The sequence below is a fragment of the Cylas formicarius genome, unplaced genomic scaffold, assembly GCF_029955315.1.
Source record: "Cylas formicarius isolate icCylForm1 unplaced genomic scaffold, icCylForm1.1 PGA_scaffold_10__41_contigs__length_53128322, whole genome shotgun sequence".
In the NCBI taxonomy this organism is placed as follows: Eukaryota; Metazoa; Arthropoda; class Insecta; order Coleoptera; family Brentidae; genus Cylas; species Cylas formicarius.
In genome coordinates this window covers 9,580,868-9,598,130 of record NW_026844214.1, presented here as the reverse complement: position 1 = coordinate 9,598,130, position 17,263 = coordinate 9,580,868, and the positions used below count along the sequence as shown (strand labels likewise).

Here is a 17,263-nt window from a genome sequence, read left to right as displayed (position 1 = left end):
GTCATTGTGAGTTCAATAAAAAATGTAGAAAAAATCACAGTAGAAATTTGTCAAACTATATCAGTCCAATTTAAAATGCGGTAGTAATGCTTTCATATATAGAAATTATTGAAAAATAAAAATATTCGAATATTTTTAACAAAATCCAAGAAAGCTTACTGACCATTGGTCATTTGAAATTTGCCTTGTAAAAATGAAGATAATAATAATAAAGTGCCTTTATATGCACCAACCAGGGGGTGATATTTACAGGTCGAAATTCCTATAGTGGATAAACAAATGTAAAAAATTAAGATCTTTGTGATTTTTTTATTAATTGAGTTGCAGACCTTCCATAAACTTGCGAAAATCGCAAATAATTAAGAATCCTATTAACCAAAATCTGCTTCGTTGATACCAAATCAAGCTCTGGTGGACACATCCGCATCACCTAACGCTCGTACCACTAAAGTGACTTCTATATGATTACAACAGAGGCAATAGGCAACAGAGTTTAATAGGAGAAAATTTGATTAGCACGATGTTGATTTATTTGTACGGGACCAATCTTTTGAAAAATTATAATTATGCCAGTGAAATAGGTCATTTACCATGAAGATCTCTGTTATCTCGAAAATCTCGATCGCCAATGCTTATGCAAAGTGCTTTCAGAAGTCCCTATCCATTAAACATTAGGTATATTATCATATTTTTTGCAGCTGCTTGTAGTAGCAGGTTTGGATTTTTTTACCGGAAAAACAATTAACAGCAGATGATTCCATTAAGCAAATATGGATTTTCGGGCATCTTTCAAGGGTCTTGGTTGCGGCAATTCATTTTCATCTTCATATGTTACGTAACGATACATTAAAAAAAGAGCGGCGCAACTGAAAAACAAAGTTGCACTGCCAATTATGCTCAAAGTCTGCAAAACGGAAAAAGAACAATTTAGTGCAGTAGGTAGTCATATTATGGTGTTTATTTACCCACCCCAGTCATTTTATTGACAATATCATTAGTGGAACACAGCTTCATTGAAAGGCTCGACGCCGCAATGGCAAACAGCGATGCTAGCAGATCGAATACAATGTCCTAAAATAATGATTAAATTTGAAAATTAAAATTAAACGAGAGTGAATTCTACAAATTTATCTTCGAATTTACCTGGCAAGGGCACATTTATTCAAAAAATGACTAGAAATTCGAATGAATAAGAAGTTGAGTATTTAATTTAGAATGTGCTATGTCTGAGAATTTAAATTTTAGATTAGGGATATTTGGCTGGGGAAAATTATTTTTGCTTATAATCTCGTAGTTTTGGTTAGTAAATAAATTCGCGTTGTGTTTATGACGATTTTAAAACCATCCTGGATAAAATATAGTTTATTTCGAAAAATCTAACATATACTTAGTATATTTGGTAATAACTCTTTTTTTGCTAATCGTAGTTTGCCTAATTATAAAAACGAAATACGGTGTAGGATTTTCAACCAAAAATACCAAATCAAGAAGTGTAAATTAATTAAAAACCCATAAATAAAAGAAAGTTCATATAAGCGTATTTCAATGGAAAGCTGTATCAACAACTTACTGTTATAGCTTAATAAATTTGAAATGGAGCAATTTGCCCCTGCGCGCTTGTTGGGTTTCCTTTAGATATAATGTCATTGGGGGATAACTAAAGATTCCAACCCAAAATTTAAATATGTTTCCATACATACCAGAGCTATCCATTTTGCGGGATGCTTTACGGTTAAACCAAAAGAGAAGATCAAAAATAAAGTAAATTCTCCTAATGTGATAACACCGGTACTAATGAAAAAAAAGTATGAATAAAATTCATCTTGACAAGGTTCTGAACTGAATATGTAAGAAATAAAGCCGCCAACTAGAAAACTCTAAAACACAGAAAAATACGTTATTTAATTTCAAATAAACGGTTTAGCCACTTACAAGCCCAAGCATCTTGATTATGCCGGTCTTCGTTGTGGGAAATTTGCCGCAAGTCAAGTTTTCCTTGACCAGTTCATCATAACTATTTGTAACTGGGGATATGTTATGCAAAAATAATTGAGATTTTCTTCTGTCTATAATTTTATCGACCATTGTAAACTGCTGAGAGAATAAACTAATATTAGCTTAACGTTATTCACTATTCTTAAGTTAAGACAATAGTAAATCCAGATAAGCCAATAACATATCGAGAGCTGATTTATTAGACAATTTTATCAGTCGACTTTCTTACAGTGATTTATTACAACTGATTTTATCGGCAAAAAATGATGTCAAAACGAACGAACACGGGTATAATTGGGAGTTCTCATTTTAATTTCATTAGTTTCTTTAAATAAAATAGTTACTAACCTTCGCATATCCTTACCAGTTCTCTAAAGTCATAATCAGAGTAGCCCAACTATTGAAACTGGCTTACTTAGTTAAATTTGACATTTTGTTATTCTGCATTTATCACTTTTTTTATTTTCTCATTAGCGCGACTGAAGTAGAGCAATTATTCTCAAGCGAAAGGAGTTTCAAGATTTAATAATTGGAGCCGAATTATGATATTCGAAAAACTGTTTTTGGAGAAGAGCGGTACAAATATATATAATTTAATATATATAAGGATAAGTACATATACAAAGTACCCGTAAGCCTGAGATATACTGAAAGTTGATAGTTACTTCGTTGTTTTAAGTGACCATAACGCCCATGCAAAATAACATTAACTAGAACTCGCAAGCTTCATAGCAGTTTATTACGGTATTTTTATTGCTATTTATACATATTGAGATTTCAATATTTATTTGTCAGTTTTTGATATATCACCACAAACACAACAACAAATAATAAAATAACTATATGTTCTCTATTTCTTTCAACACTTATTTGGATATTCTATTTTGAATAAATATCATGTAATTATAGTCTTGTGCTGCAAGAATGGTTTGCTCATCATGGCTATTTTATAAAATAAATAAAAAATCACACTCCACTTTTCAAAAAGTTTACTTTAAAAAAACTGCAAAAGTGAAAAAAAAATCAAAAGTCAAAACTATAACCAAGGGAAAAGTACAAATATCACTTTGTGCTTTTAATACACACATCTTTCATAAAAAATAAATATACAGCCCATTCATATACCAATTAGTTATCTTTATTATAATGTGGGTGAACGAAAACCACTGGGAAAGTAGGAATGTATTAAGTTTTATTTAATAATAAATTGGAAGATGTTATTCAATGTCTCTCTCAAATGACAAAATATCTCTAATTCTATTAGCTGCTTTGTACTCTTTGTGTTTCTGTTGAACTTCTTCAAAGTGAGTAAGTAAATCGGCATAATTAATTGTGGATTCTGGTTTCTTCTTACTGACTACCCTAAAATCAATTAGAATTGTCCTTGATAACTTAATTTCCAAAAGAAATAAAAATCAATACAATGTTTTTCAATTATCTTAATAAAACTAACTTACTTTTCTTGAAAATGCAATTGTAAACTCGGAATACAGCCTAATCTGGTTTTAAGTGTTGTAAAAGCTTCCGTTTGTGGAAGAAGCATTAGCAGCCCATACAAAGCTCTGACTAAATGTTTATCACAAGGTACTTCAAGCAGTTCCAACCTTAAATCTGGACATGCGATTGTACTCAAACAATCTTTACATAAAAGAAGACATTTTAAACTAAACCTGTTAAATATTTACTTACAAGCAAAAATTGGCGACTCTATTAACTGTACTAATTTGTCAATTTCCATTAAAAAGTCAACTGTCACTTCAACATCACCACTGCAAAAAAAATTAAGGAATCTAATCTGTTTATGGTGTGGGTATTCACACTGCAACTACCAAGAAATTAAAAGGATACAATGATTTTACTAAATCACATGCATGGCTGTAGCTCTGAGTAATGAAACATAAAGACACAGTTGCAATGGGATTGTGGCACCAGGTTCGATATAGCCGCAGGAATAATTCTCTGTTCTCCTAAAATTATAACATGACAGTAGAAAGTTTAATAGAAAAATGTACCAAAACCCCACTATTCCAAATCTATTAGAAGTCAACATTAGAATAATTAAATTCACTCGATACGCTTATATATTTACGAAAAAAAAAATAAACAGACCAGAAACTGTAACTGATATGATTCATGAAACCAATGACGAGAGATTTTTTTTCAATAGTGTCTTCTCATTGCTTAAGAGTAAGAAAAATTGTTTTAAAAAAACATAACCTCAAACTTGTGTAACTAGGAAACATCTAAATTTCACTACATTGCTATAAAACTGACTGTTAATCAAAATATAGACCAATTTAAATATAAAACAAAATACATAATATAAAATATTAAAAAAAAAATCATCTTTCTCCCTCCTTTCACCTCCAATTTACAAGTTATTCATATTTTTAGTGGGCACCTTTGTAGGCACTGTAAAATTATTATTTATAAATTCTCACATATATTTTATAAATGATCGATAAATACACAACTTACCAAAAACTTTAAGGCACCTACCTCAACGGAAACGTCTTTTAATCTATTTCTAAGCTCGAACAATTCAGACGAAGTAAGGAGAATAATATTCAAGTGCTCCACCATAAGACTAGCAAATGCAAGATTAGAGTCTTCCAAAAGGATTCTTGCTAATGTTCTGTATATATCCTCCGCGTTAAGTAATACACATAATTGTCTGAAATAGTAAACGTTATTTTATAGAAACACACAAATAACCATATTAAAAAGTCTGATAACCTCCCCTACCTAACTTAGAAAAACAAATGCGGGTGCTAATATAATCTATACCTGATTATGAATGATCCCCGTTCATCTAGGAGTTTTTTATCAATACTGAACGAATTAAGTAAGCTGAAGATAAATTTATTGTAGTACGTATTGCTATCTGGAAATATGCAAAAAGAATGCAAGTCAAATATACCTCTAGTGTCATTTATATTCACCATCATCTACATATCTTGATTTAGGTGATGATATTATTTCAGCTATGACAACCAGACATTGTTGTACTACTTGGTCTGACTGATCTGATAAAGTTCTTTGAAGAGCCGGAAATAAAATATCTATGTACTCGTCCATCTGAAATATTTCATTTTTGTTATGAGAAATAATGGTCTTATGCCCAGATGATGTTAAATAAGTCAATCCCCATTAAAGTTTTGTTTGTAATATTTATAGCAACTGTTAATTTTACCACAAAATTATAGTCAACAATCCCATTCCATTTGAACTCACCTCAGTAGGTAATTTAAGGTAAAGATCGTGAATCCACTTCAGAACGGCAACTTTGGTTTGGATGGAATTATGTAAAACATATTGGGTTAACACATCAATAACAGATGGCAAATCTATATCATATGGAATGTTTTCTGCACAATCTGAAACAAACATAATGGTACCAGACTACAAAATTATCTATAGTCTAAAAGCACCTCTGGGTCTTATATTCACTTGCTTCCCCTGATCGGTTTCCTGAAGTGCAATCAGCTTCATCAAAGTAAAATTCACTGCTGTCGCTGTTTCCTTAATGTCTGTCACTAAATTAAGGAAAAAATATGTAAAATCATAGAATAACTAAAATGAAAATTACATTGTTTTCCCAATTATGCTAAATTCCCAAACCTTTCAATAAGCATGTTTAAAGCAATATGACCACAGCACAATAAGTATAGCATATAGCAAATCATTACATAAAAATGTGTTTAGTGGAAAAAAAATAATTGTTATCATAGTGCAATTATGTTAAATGTGTGTTAAAAACGAAATATAATAAAAATAAAGCAAGGATACTTCTCCTAGCCTCCGTTTCATAGGCCAAACATGGTAGAATTGCTGTAAAAATTCCTGACATGAATGGCAACATAGCTGGTCCAGAAAGTTGGACAAATTCTTTTATCCATGTGATTGCAGTAAACTGAAAGGTAGAACAGATCTATAAAACAACTTTTAAAAATAATGAGCAAATTAAAGAAGCAAAGTATTAATCCAAAATTATTTATTAATTAAATAAATAAGTTTTAATTGATCCTGTGATTGTTAGCGATGTTTAATAATGGGAATTTACAATTATTTCCCTATTCATAAATGGCACGCCTGACTAGGAATTAACTTAATGTGACAATTTAAGTAACAAACTTTATATTCTTAATTACAGTTTGCCAATTTAAACCTTGAAAAAAGTAGTACCATATATATACAAATATTAACATAAAAAAGAGTGGACACCACAAATTGCAACAGTAGTAATATTTTGTAATATGTATTGTAAATGGCTAAGTTGCTGCACCGTTAGAGGGGGTTATAGCTATTGTTAGGTGGAAAAATGCATTTCACTAAATAATGTGTTATTATAAGTTTTAAAATAATATGACCACTGTAATCCTTGTAAAATTCTGCATCGATTTTAGTTGTCAGGCATGAAATATGGGCGTAGAGGAAAGGCTGTTTGAAATGCCTAGAATAGTAGTTTCATTCAACATATTTGATCAAATTAGAGAGAGAAAACTATTAAACTTTTACCCATTTACCATGAAGGGGTAGATAAACAATACAATGTTAACATGCAAATATAAAATAAATATCTTACTTGTACTAAATCATCACTTTTCTCCTGTGCATGGTTGATTAAGATGTTTATCATGGCCGCAAAATTAACTCTAGATGGTTCACTTTTAATACTCCTTAGAAATTCTCCCAATGTTGTTTCACACATTTTTTTAACTTCCAAGCTTGCATCATCTAATATCCTAAATAAGCCATCCAATAACTCAGGCAAATAGCTTACTAAGTCTAGACTTGGCTCTGTATTTAATACTGAAATCCAGGAGATGATAAATTGTCTTGAAAAAGTACTTCTTGTATATATTCTTTCTCTGAGTAGTGGGATAAATCCATTTAAATCAAAAGATGGACTTTCAGTAACGATGTCCTAAAATATAAAATCATATATGTTTTTCTACTCCTTACTCTAAAATTCCCAATTATGCACTGATTAAGAGGGCAGAAAGAATCACTTTAAGACCTTAGCTTTGTTATCACCGAAACTTAAGTATCAGCTTTGGCAGCGGACAGATGCTCTCAGTAGATATATTGCCAACAATAATATTTTGGCGTTTGTCAATTTTGAGAGGCGCGACATAAGTGATTTAGTGAATTTATTCATTCCTCCTTCGTAAAAATGAACACAAAAACTAATGGTTGTAGAAAGTAATACCTGAACTGGGTCCCATCAGTGTTTAATGAAACCAAAGTTTTAAGGTGACATGCATCAGTAGAAAAAATATTTTTTATTACCAGACTTTATTATTTATTTATTATATACTATAATATCAAATTTCAAAAACATTTTAAGCAGTTGTAAATTAAACACAAACTGAAATTGGAATTACCTTTAACAAACGGTCCAATAATTCTGAAGCATTCTTAATACTTTGATCTGGATCTATAGCAATTTTACTTAAGCAATTAAAAATTGTTGGAAATTGTGGTAACACAGCTCCTCTAGCTACTTTCACCACATTAAACAAAGACTCACAAGCATAATAACGGACACTTAAGTCTTGATCTGAAAAACATCCTAGTATGGGCTTAAGTAATTCTTCTATAAACAAGCCAGTCTCCTACAAGTTGGTGTTGGTATAAGTTGCTTTGCTTCATTTCTGTGTGCCTCCTACCTTTCCTAAAGCAATTGCAACTGCAGATAGGCCAATCAGGCCCCCTTTTCTGGACCGGGGATTCGAAGACAGCGCAAAATCTTGCCCTAGCACTTTTAGCAGTTTCTTAATTTGACCTGTATTGTTTACAGCAGCGAATTCTTTTACCATTCTGAGAAAAAAATCTAATAGATGAATATACCCCCCCAGAGACGTACCCACTTTTCAATTTCTAATGCTGCCGTTTTTCTTTTTTCATATATTTTGTCATTTAACGCCCGTACACAAGCTGCGGTAAGAGGGGCATGATCTTTGTCTGACATGGCAAATTAAAAGTGCTACCTTCAGAGAAAATAAAATTAGAATCTATTTACAGAGCTTAAAAGTTAACCTAAAATTACTTCATTTGTCCATGCAAGATTCCTAACAACCTATTGATTGGGATCATTCGCCCATTCCCCGTATCGTTCACATACTAACTGAGAGGCTATATAGTTTAGACATAAAAATTGTTTCATAATGGTAAATCTTGATTGATGTAACCGTTTTACTGATCATATTGCCCTTAATATGAAACGACTTAGTCAATGTTTTTTTAGCCACAGCAGTCTAATATGAAATTAACAATCACGCGCCGAAACTCTACGAAATAATCAATGTCGAGTGCGGCGCATCAATGTTTCCCGTAGTAGGAACATATATAATCTAAAGCAACCTATACACATACAGTGTTAAGACTTGCCTGTAGAGGTCGAGACACGCTAGTAAGTGCGAATGTATGTGAGTCAAAACTCAAGGCGTGTGTCTGAGTTTTAGAGCTTATGCGAAGGCCAACTTCATTTTTCGTACAGCAGCAGGCCCCACCAACTGGTGAACTTCAAGGTTTACCTGAATAGTGTGTGGAAGCAATTCGTTTCGCACTTGCTCGCGGAGTTACATGGACACACTTGCGCGCGGACTTGCCTGCATGTGTATAGCTCCCATAAGAGCTACATGACTTTGAGCCATATAGCTACAGTCATATTTTCGTAGAGAAGGTAATGATTATCCGCCCATGTCTCTACATTTCACCTAGTAACTTGCACTTTGCGCCATTCTCTTTTTAAACAGCGATTTCCAGACATTTAACTTGTTTTCCCAGAACGTTTACCGCAATCTAGGCATATTTTGAAAAAACACCGTCCTAAAAATACCGTATACAAAATTATTGACGATCTGTCATCAGCCATCTTGTTTGTTGAATGCTACAAGGTCATTCGTTGAAAACGAGATTTTAAATCTCGCTCATATGCATGTTAAATGGACCTTCTGAAAATTTTTTTCATAGTTGTTTCATAAGTTCCTGTATTAACGATATTGGCAAGAGCTCTATATCTCTATTAGCTGTATGCTCAATGAACATTATTGAACCATTGTTGGTTAAATTAAATTATTCTGTGGGTCTATGATCAAATGAAAAATTTTCTTGACGGATATCGGTACTGGGCGACTGTCCAGGGTAGACATGTCCACATGAAAAGCAAAGAATAGTAGTGAATCTGTGGGATGGAAACAGGCAACATGGCGTTGGATTTAATATTTTTAGCGTCCACCTATTTTTGCAATATTTCTTGAGATCTTTCATGGGAAGAATAATTTCAAAGTATAAATTTTACTTGTCTGTTAATTGTTTATTGTTGAGTCCAGGAAGAAATACTTAATGTTCGCGTAAGTGTAGCTAGTCAATTTTAGGTCACTAAGCAAAATCAGTTTTCTGTTATAATAATATACACAATTGTACATATCACTAGTCAATAGGTGCTTAAGATAAATTAAATTATGTTTGTTGATTTTCTATTACAGGTAATACCCTGGCTAGAGGATCTGATGTCTTTTTGCAGGAAAATTTGCACGGTTAGTAGTTTTTAATCTATTTTTGTATTTTGTCCTTTATTAATAAAAATTTAGGGAAGGGAAAATGGATTGGCGCGGGGCAGTGCCGCAATTTTAGTGGAGGGACATGCAGTCTGAGTCAAGCCGGTATATTAACTCAGTATCAGATCTTCTTTATAGCCCTGACGAAATTGAATTCTTGCTGGAGGATATTAGAGACCTGGAGCCCACAAACTTTAAACCTGAAGATATTCAGGTATATTGTAGACAGTGCATGGAAGTTATTTAATTTACAATTAGTAGTTTTTTATTTTGTATTTTATAATTTTAATTTGTTATAATTGATTGTTTTTTTTTTGTTAATAAACATAGTTTTTGTTGTTTATTTTACTCCATCTTTTATATCTGAATTGACTGCTATCAACGGCAAATATTGGATAATATTGCCAAATTTAAGAAATTAAGAGTAGACAATATTTATCTGAATCAGTGAATCATCAGCGGATATTTTAACAGAAAATGAGATGAAGAGCCTTTTCGAACACAATTTTCATTTTGCAAAAATGTGACAAAACGTGTTCTTTTAAGGACAGGGGAGACAAATGTTGAATGAATAAGATTTTAATATTTCACATGATTCTGGAATATTTTAGTTAGGTATGCAACAATTATGAACAATATGTTTAAGTTTCAATCAAGTTAGGTTACAAGTGGATTTGCGTGGCACTCTGGAAGTAACAATGGAATTAGCCACCCAAAGTAATTATGAAAAACTGCTCTATTTTCATGATAAAATAGGTATATAGATTTAGACATATAGATATCATTGATTTTAAATAGCAGATAGAATTTTTGAATAGCGCAACACAAGACAAACTTCTCTATTAAAAACCTTCTAGCCGAATATTGCAAGGATATAATCCACTCCACTATTACTATAATATATTTATAAAAAAACTAACAAACTAAATTCTAATTGAACTTTTGATATTTTCAATCCAAGAAATCATTTTTTTGGAGTGAGGCAAATAGTAAGGAAATTTTGGTAGCACCTTTTAGACACCCTTTTGAAAAAATCTTCAAAAGCATTCTCTAAATTTATTATAAGAGACATAAAATCTTAAAACTTGTTTTTCTATAAAATAAAATTATTTTCTACTCCCGTCTGTAAAATACCTTATTACACACCGATCTACCGTACGGGAAGCGTCACTTTACCACGTCAGTTTCGGTTCCCACGGATCCGAGCCACTTCGGACATTTCCGCGATTTTGTCGCATGGTTTTGGGAGCAATCGGATGTTTTTGGAGGTATTTCCCACGCCTTGAATTTTCACGTTCGTCAATTCTGACAGCGATGTCAGTGAATGTATTCGTGTTGTTTGGCGAAAATGTAACCAAAAACTAACGGTCGTAGAAAAAGTATAGTATGCAACACGTTCGGTAAACTTTTTAAGTCACTCGTTTATTAAACACACGCTCCGCTCGTGTCAAATAAACTCATGTCCCGTACTGTACTCACGGGTTTGGAAGCAATCGGGTTGTTTTCAGTAGATTTTAGCCACGGATGGTATTATTTTATTCAATTCGGTGGATCACGGTCACAGTCACATATTCTCAAATATTTTTGGTTAGTTAAAGTCAGTTTTGGTTTTGGATTAACGATTTAACTTCGAGAGTCAAGTTCACCGGCGGGCCAGACACTAGTTGATAAACTTGTTCAATCACTCGTTTATTAATCACTGCGCTCATGCCAAAACAAACTCATAACTAAAATAAATAAGAACTAAAAGTTCAGATTTTTACGAAATTATATATTTTAACATGACAATTGTTTCGACAACACCGTGTCTTCTTATTCACCATAAATTTGATAAAGACACGGTGTTGCCGAAACAATTGTTATGTCAAAATATATAATTTCGTGAAAATCTGAACTTTTAGTTCTTATTTATTTTGATAAATGGATTTCCATCAAGTAAAAGCCACCTCTGTTCATAACTAAAATGACGTTTACCAAACTTATTGCATGATATACTATTTTTATGGCCGATATATCAAAAGTATTTCGATTTTTCTGGTTTGCTTGGCGATGTTTTCAATCAATAACTCAAATTGCTTCCAAATTTATAGACAAAGTTGATTGATTGATTTTGACTTAAAAGTATGTTTATAGACGCAAGATAAAATCTTACTAACAAACAAAAATTCTAATTTTATTGATTATTGCAATAATAATAATGATAATTAATATTGGGATTTTTTTTCAATTCTTCTAGCTTATGTTTTTATCTATTATTGCTAATAAAGAAATATATGTTGCAGGACTTTGAGATAGCAGGAAGCCGAACCGGCGCCCTCAGCACAGAATGTGCAGTTGGTGGATGCGAATGCGAATCACCTTTGGGTACCGTCAACTCCTGGGATTCACATTCTCATTATCGCAAGAGGGTGCCATCTCCCGATTTATCCATTTACTCAGGTGTCATTATTTACTGCGATCGCGAACATCTCAAAACTCCCACTGGATTATTCCGCCTTCTTTTGCTGGTATATCTTTTGACAATTTTGTGCCTTAATAGTCCGGTGGATTGATTTTGCTCTTGTTGACAGGGAACTACAATAGCATGCTTGGCATGCTTATGCACCTCTGGAACTGTGAAAGTGGGAATCTTCATGCTTCCGCTGGTGGGGCGCATTCGTTTAATGATGTTCGTTACTTTACTAAGTATGTTTCTAACTTGTCTGTTGCTGTTTCTTGACATTTCCCACATAGTGTACCTCTTCCCTTTTAACTGGGGTAAAGTGGTAAGTATAATGTAATACATTAAGTATAAAAAAAAGTCTGAGCAGAATTTATTATCAATATTTTTCTAAAGAAATTTCCACAGGCTATTGTAATACTATTTACAAGTCGTCTGGATTGCTCCTGCTTCGGTTGTTTATATAAACTGTTTATTATTTATTTTGAGTTAAGCTCTGAAGAAGCCAACAAGATAATTAGCTAACCGCCAGCAAGTTTGAATTTAAAACAGCCGACCCAGGAGCAATCCACAAGATTTTAAATACTATCATTAATTGTGTTTAACTGATTTTCCATAAATTTTAAATGCTGAGAATATTTTATTTAATTTTTTATTTGCTCTAGGTTCTATTATTTTACTAAAGAACTCTGAACTATGACAAGTTAAGGCGGTGACATTTTGGAGTATACCTAATGTATGTTTCAGAATGGATATTTATACGTAAGCCTTAGTGTGTTGTTCCTGGTAGCTTCATCACTTATTTTCCACATGATATTTTTATCAGAGGCCTTCTCTTGGGTACCCAAATGGACACATCACCAATTATTAGTCACTGGAGTAAGCATACTGACAATTAACCAAAAACTCATAATAGTAGTTAATGAATATTATTTTATCATTTTAGTGTTTGGGATATGTGTGCTGCATAGAGTCAGCTATGTTGTGTTTAATCCAAAAATTTAATATAAGACATTACGAATTGGTTGGAGAAGATCCAAGTTTGACTTTACAAGAGAGGCAGCCTTCTCCAGGAGCGACGCCAGAACATAAGACATCAAATCAATCCACGCACAATTACAAGCCTATCTTAAATATACCATCATCAGCTACAACTAGCAGACAGAAACCAATTAATTATTTAGATGATGTCCAGCCATGTTCATCCAAAAGTTCAGGTCCATATAACGTGATAGGAATAGCATGATATCTAGGGACGTTAATAATAATTTCAGTGAGATAATATGTACGATCTTATTAAAGACTTACAATTTAGATCTTTACAAACAGTGGATATGTAAATAGTAGCTCTGGCTATTGATTACATTATAATGCCTTCGGGTTTTCCTAATTTTGAAAAATTGAAATAATTTCTTATTGCACTTTTTTCTCGACAAAAAATTATTTAGTTTGCTAAAAAAATTGAAATTTTTAGATGTTGGGAGGAAGTAAAATATTGTCAACCATATCGCAATAACCAGAACCAATATTTACATATATTTACTGCAAACTTGTCTGCAAATACTTGTAAATGTTTTATTCTTCATGCAGAATTAAAATATTTGGTTTCTATCACATATAACGGTAATTTAAATTTCATACAAAGTTCTAATTTTTCTAAAAACTAAATACACTGCAGTCGGGAGTTAAATCAATTTAGATGTGTCTTCGTTGTTTTTGTCGTTAGGTATTGAGTTCCAGTCCGTTATTCAATGGTATTGAGGAAGCTGTTATGTATTACTATTTTGTTAGTTCCATAATTATTATAGAATAATTTATTTTTCAATACATACATAAACCATAAAAGTTGGTATCGAAACTCTTGTCGATTTATGTTGATGAGACAGCAACCTGAATTAATTGTCGCTTCTGCACCTATTGCCACAGTCAAGTAAAACGGTTAAACAAAATAATTCTTTTTGTGCAGAATATTTTTCAAATTGTTTTGCAGTTATTTACAATTGTTACATTTTCCTGTTTTCGCTTTAATTTTTTGTTCTTATGTTATCATTTTAACGTATCATATCCGGAAATTAAGATATAGTTTTAAAGGGTGATCCTGTATCTAAAATAACCCCGAAGATATAGAGTATTAAACGAGCAGTGTTTGTTTTTTATCATAACTCTTGTCACTCAAGAGTCATTTTTATGATAATTAGTATATAAAAAGGTATATTATCACATTAAAGGTTTTTAAAGTTCCAGCTGTGGCATCGGTACAAGGTAGGGTGTAAAATTAATATTTTTTAGAAATGAATTGGTACGCCACCATGCTTTGTAAAAAAAAATTACAACAAATTCGCCCCCTTGTTTTTTTTATCGCGTACCGTTCTGAGACACAGAAACCATTTCCGCGTCAATAATTATCAAACACCGTCCAGCGCTCAATCAAATTGTGTTATGAATGTAATACAATGTGTGAAATTGGTTTTTATTTTTATGCAAAAAGTACGAGTTGTAAAAAAAAGAGGAACCGAGTGTGTTAATTTTATACTTACCACAAAAGCAGTGGCATACAATTTTTGTTTGTATCAAAAATATTCATTACAAACCTTTAGCTTCTCGTATATAACAAATTACGTTTTATGTTAATTTTAGAATCACCTTTTAAAATATATATTTTTGCAAATTTCACTTGTGTGTTGACGATACTGAAGGATATTGTTGTCGTTTTATTTCAGTTTCAACAAATGCGATTACGGGTAAAATCAATTTAGTTTTTAAGGCATGTAAAAGCATTTTTGAGTATTTGCAGAAAATACAGGTTTAGTTGTGGTTAGTTAGTTAAAAATAGATAGTAAACAAATCTCGTACAGTATTTTTTTATGATTTTTAGATAATGTAGGATCAGATTTTGCAACTCTTAGCATTTGATAAATTATTAAAAAAAAAATTTCATGGATTTCATTCTTTTCAAATATATTGTAAGGTGTCATACTTTCAAGACAGGTAAATGCATAATTATAAAAAGCCCACGCGTGTTTCGTAGGGATAAATATTCATTAATTGAATAATAATATTTAAACAAACTGCGGATATAAAAGCATCAACAAAATGTATTATATATATAAAAAAAAACAAGGATACTTTTATTGTTGTCTAACAGTGCCAAATATCTAATATAACTTGACTTACATTATTGAATTCAGTCGTTTTAGGTAGGCAATTTAAAAATTTCCAAAGTCCGCAACACAAGCAATACAACAAACACTACACAATATTACAGAAAAAGCCCTAAATAGTCGCATGTTACTGTGGGCGTAGAATATGTGCTACTAAAATAAAATTGATGTCCACTATATTTTGAGATTAGATATGATTTGACAAACCAACAATTTTATTGGAAACCAAAGTAGAAAACTATTATCATAGTCAAACATAAAACCAACATTACCAATATATAATTAAGTAATAAAACAAATTACAGAATTCAAAATTATCGATGCAACCTATTACATTAAACAATATTTACGCCCTCTTCTGTAATATATTACGAAAGTTAAGGAATTCTTGAATGGAAACTATAATAAATCTTATTGTCAGTCACTAATCAGATATATTAAGTTAGTTTCCAATGTTCAACTTTGTGTTTTGTAATATAGTAAGGACTTTAATTATGAAGCATTGGCATGTTTTTACAATTATGTGAGGCGTGTCATTCATGCAGCAAGCTTAATAAATAGAAAATAGATATTGTCAGTCTAAATTACATAATCATATATTTTTTTGGTTTTCTCAAGAAAAACAATTCAACATTGTCAAACCGAATGCAAAATGAAGTCAAATCTACAGTAGCGTAAGTCCAATTTCCTGTGTAGAAGAGTAAATGAGCATTTGTGAGTCCTCTGCTGCCCTGCTCAAGTTAAAGTTGCAATAACACCAATTTAACTGATACTTTTATAAGTAATTGCAGCGTCTGTTGGACAATTATGATTGTGAGTTGGTTTCTGAAATAGCATTCGCCAACAGTTTACAAAGATAATAATAAAACAGTTGTGACGTTTACAAATTCTGCATACACAATTATTGATAGCTTACTTTCTAATAGTGCGAATTAATTAAAGTTTTCAAAACCTTATGGGATCCCTATTTCAGTCATATAAAGTATTTAGTGGTAATTAATTAATTTAGAAAGGTGCATATTTTATGCAAAATCCATTTGATTTTTTTTAAATAAAGAATGATTGAAAATCTTTCAGTATCTACTATATTCAAATAATTTATTTTGTTTTTCATAAACATTTTTTGTTATGGAACATTTCTGGATTATTAAGAAACCAAATGGTGGTATTTTGGTTGAGTATCAGCTTTATGGAAAAGTTCAAGAAACCAAGTGTATATTTAAATTGACAATAACTCTAGTAGTTCCCCAAACAAAAACAAAATTGAAAGCAAGTGCATCAAAATGACAAAATATGTATTATCAGTTAAGAATAATAGTCATATTGTTGTGTGGCACTAAAATGTTTTAATTGATCCAAATATCTGTACTTTCCTTGACAATGATTTGACTCAAATATTAATAATGTAGTATGGCTTACATTTACCTGTTGATAAAAAATGAAATGTTTTGAAAAAGTTCTTGTCTTCTTTAAAAATAGCAATGTAATTGAAATAGAAATGTTCATATAATTATTATTCCTATCTTCTAGTCACATAAGAATTACAATATTTATTTTGGGCATTTATTAGTTTGAGTAAGCTATTAAGCATTTATGTTCATAAAATTATTTGTACCTGTATTTTATATTTCTGTAGTCCTAGGTTTTAATAAATTATATTATTATACTTGCAACTTTATTACATTTACAAATTGACCTTTTAAATATAAGCCTTCCTACCTTAGGCAGTTTTTTCAAAAACTCTAGAAATTAGGTAGCTGTTATTAAAAGTGTACACTCGGAATCTAACAAAATGCAAGGCCATTTGTTTCAGATGAATCTGGCAATGCGGAAATATAAAAAAAATACCAAATTTCAAAAGATTCTTATCATAAACATCTGTATTGAGTAGAGCAATTTGCTTCTTGTCTCATGATGCAAACAATGTTAATACAGAGGTTTCCATCTGGGGAGGTATTATGCTGCCTGTGTGTGTGTCTACCTTTACATAAATGTAATTTGAATTTCAATTCCTCTGTTTTGAAATTTGTGAGGAATGTTTAGGAAATCTTAAGATTGGTTTATTTATAATTACTGTTATTTAGGTTTACTATAGAATGTTA

General features: G+C 31.5%; 3 protein-coding genes across 5 annotated transcripts; 1 reads left to right on the top strand and 2 right to left on the bottom strand.

Annotated features, from left to right (window-relative positions):
* Positions 1–6: 6 nt before the first annotated feature.
* Positions 7–2,168, bottom strand: LOC132704371 (uncharacterized). The gene is made up of 4 exons (XM_060674338.1): positions 1,933–2,168; positions 1,701–1,877; positions 970–1,071; positions 7–904 (listed from the first exon to the last, which is right to left on the bottom strand). The coding sequence occupies exons 1-4, from the start codon at positions 2,083–2,085 to the stop codon at positions 761–763; spliced, it is 576 nt and encodes a 191-aa protein (XP_060530321.1). The 5' UTR covers positions 2,086–2,168; the 3' UTR covers positions 7–760.
* A 753-nt stretch (positions 2,169–2,921) lies between these two features.
* LOC132697353 (protein VAC14 homolog) lies at positions 2,922–8,041 on the bottom strand. 2 transcript variants are annotated; one of them, XM_060662786.1, is made up of 14 exons: positions 7,869–8,041; positions 7,668–7,818; positions 7,383–7,613; positions 6,581–6,922; positions 5,785–5,908; positions 5,427–5,531; positions 5,230–5,372; positions 4,938–5,073; positions 4,783–4,879; positions 4,495–4,669; positions 3,844–3,962; positions 3,685–3,764; positions 3,453–3,606; positions 2,922–3,357 (listed from the first exon to the last, which is right to left on the bottom strand). In XM_060662786.1, exons 1-14 carry the CDS (start codon positions 7,967–7,969, stop codon positions 3,213–3,215), a joined length of 2,103 nt encoding a protein of 700 aa, XP_060518769.1. In that variant the 5' UTR covers positions 7,970–8,041; the 3' UTR covers positions 2,922–3,212. The 2 variants fall into 2 exon arrangements, with proteins under 2 accessions (XP_060518769.1, XP_060518778.1); XM_060662795.1 differs by having other exon boundaries at positions 2,925–3,357; positions 5,427–5,525.
* Positions 8,042–9,192: 1,151 nt separating this feature from the next.
* LOC132697370 (uncharacterized) lies at positions 9,193–17,150 on the top strand. Of its 2 annotated transcripts, XM_060662820.1 has the most exons (7): positions 9,193–9,353; positions 9,489–9,539; positions 9,594–9,774; positions 11,843–12,067; positions 12,131–12,325; positions 12,748–12,879; positions 12,947–17,150. In XM_060662820.1, the coding sequence occupies exons 3-7, from the start codon at positions 9,646–9,648 to the stop codon at positions 13,244–13,246; spliced, it is 981 nt and encodes a 326-aa protein (XP_060518803.1). In that variant the 5' UTR covers positions 9,193–9,353; positions 9,489–9,539; positions 9,594–9,645; the 3' UTR covers positions 13,247–17,150. The 2 variants fall into 2 exon arrangements, with proteins under 2 accessions (XP_060518803.1, XP_060518812.1); XM_060662829.1 differs by lacking the exons at positions 9,193–9,353; positions 9,489–9,539; positions 9,594–9,774 and adding an exon at positions 11,435–11,495.
* The last annotated feature ends 113 nt before the right edge of the window (positions 17,151–17,263 follow it).

Excerpts from the sequence above, each read along its gene's own strand:
- LOC132704371 (XM_060674338.1), bottom strand. The coding sequence starts at position 2,085 with ATGGTCGATAAAATTATAGACAGAAGAAAATCTCAATTATTTTTGCAT. Across the intron at positions 1,878-1,932 it reads TAATCAAGATGCTTGGGCTT|AGTTTTCTAGTTGGCGGCTT; the intron begins GTAAGTGGCTAA and ends TCTGTGTTTTAG. Across the intron at positions 1,072-1,700 it reads CCGCAAAATGGATAGCTCTG|GACATTGTATTCGATCTGCT; the intron begins GTATGTATGGAA and ends TCATTATTTTAG.
- LOC132697353 (XM_060662786.1), bottom strand. The coding sequence starts at position 7,969 with ATGTCAGACAAAGATCATGCCCCTCTTACCGCAGCTTGTGTACGGGCG. Across the intron at positions 7,819-7,868 it reads GCAGCATTAGAAATTGAAAA|AATGGTAAAAGAATTCGCTG; the intron begins GTGGGTACGTCT and ends TTTTTTTCTCAG. Across the intron at positions 3,963-4,494 it reads TAAAAGACGTTTCCGTTGAG|GAGAACAGAGAATTATTCCT; the intron begins GTAGGTGCCTTA and ends TTATAATTTTAG.
- LOC132697370 (XM_060662820.1), top strand. The coding sequence starts at position 9,646 with ATGCAGTCTGAGTCAAGCCGGTATATTAACTCAGTATCAGATCTTCTT. Across the intron at positions 12,068-12,130 it reads TATTCCGCCTTCTTTTGCTG|GGAACTACAATAGCATGCTT; the intron begins GTATATCTTTTG and ends TCTTGTTGACAG. Across the intron at positions 12,880-12,946 it reads ACCAATTATTAGTCACTGGA|TGTTTGGGATATGTGTGCTG; the intron begins GTAAGCATACTG and ends TTATCATTTTAG.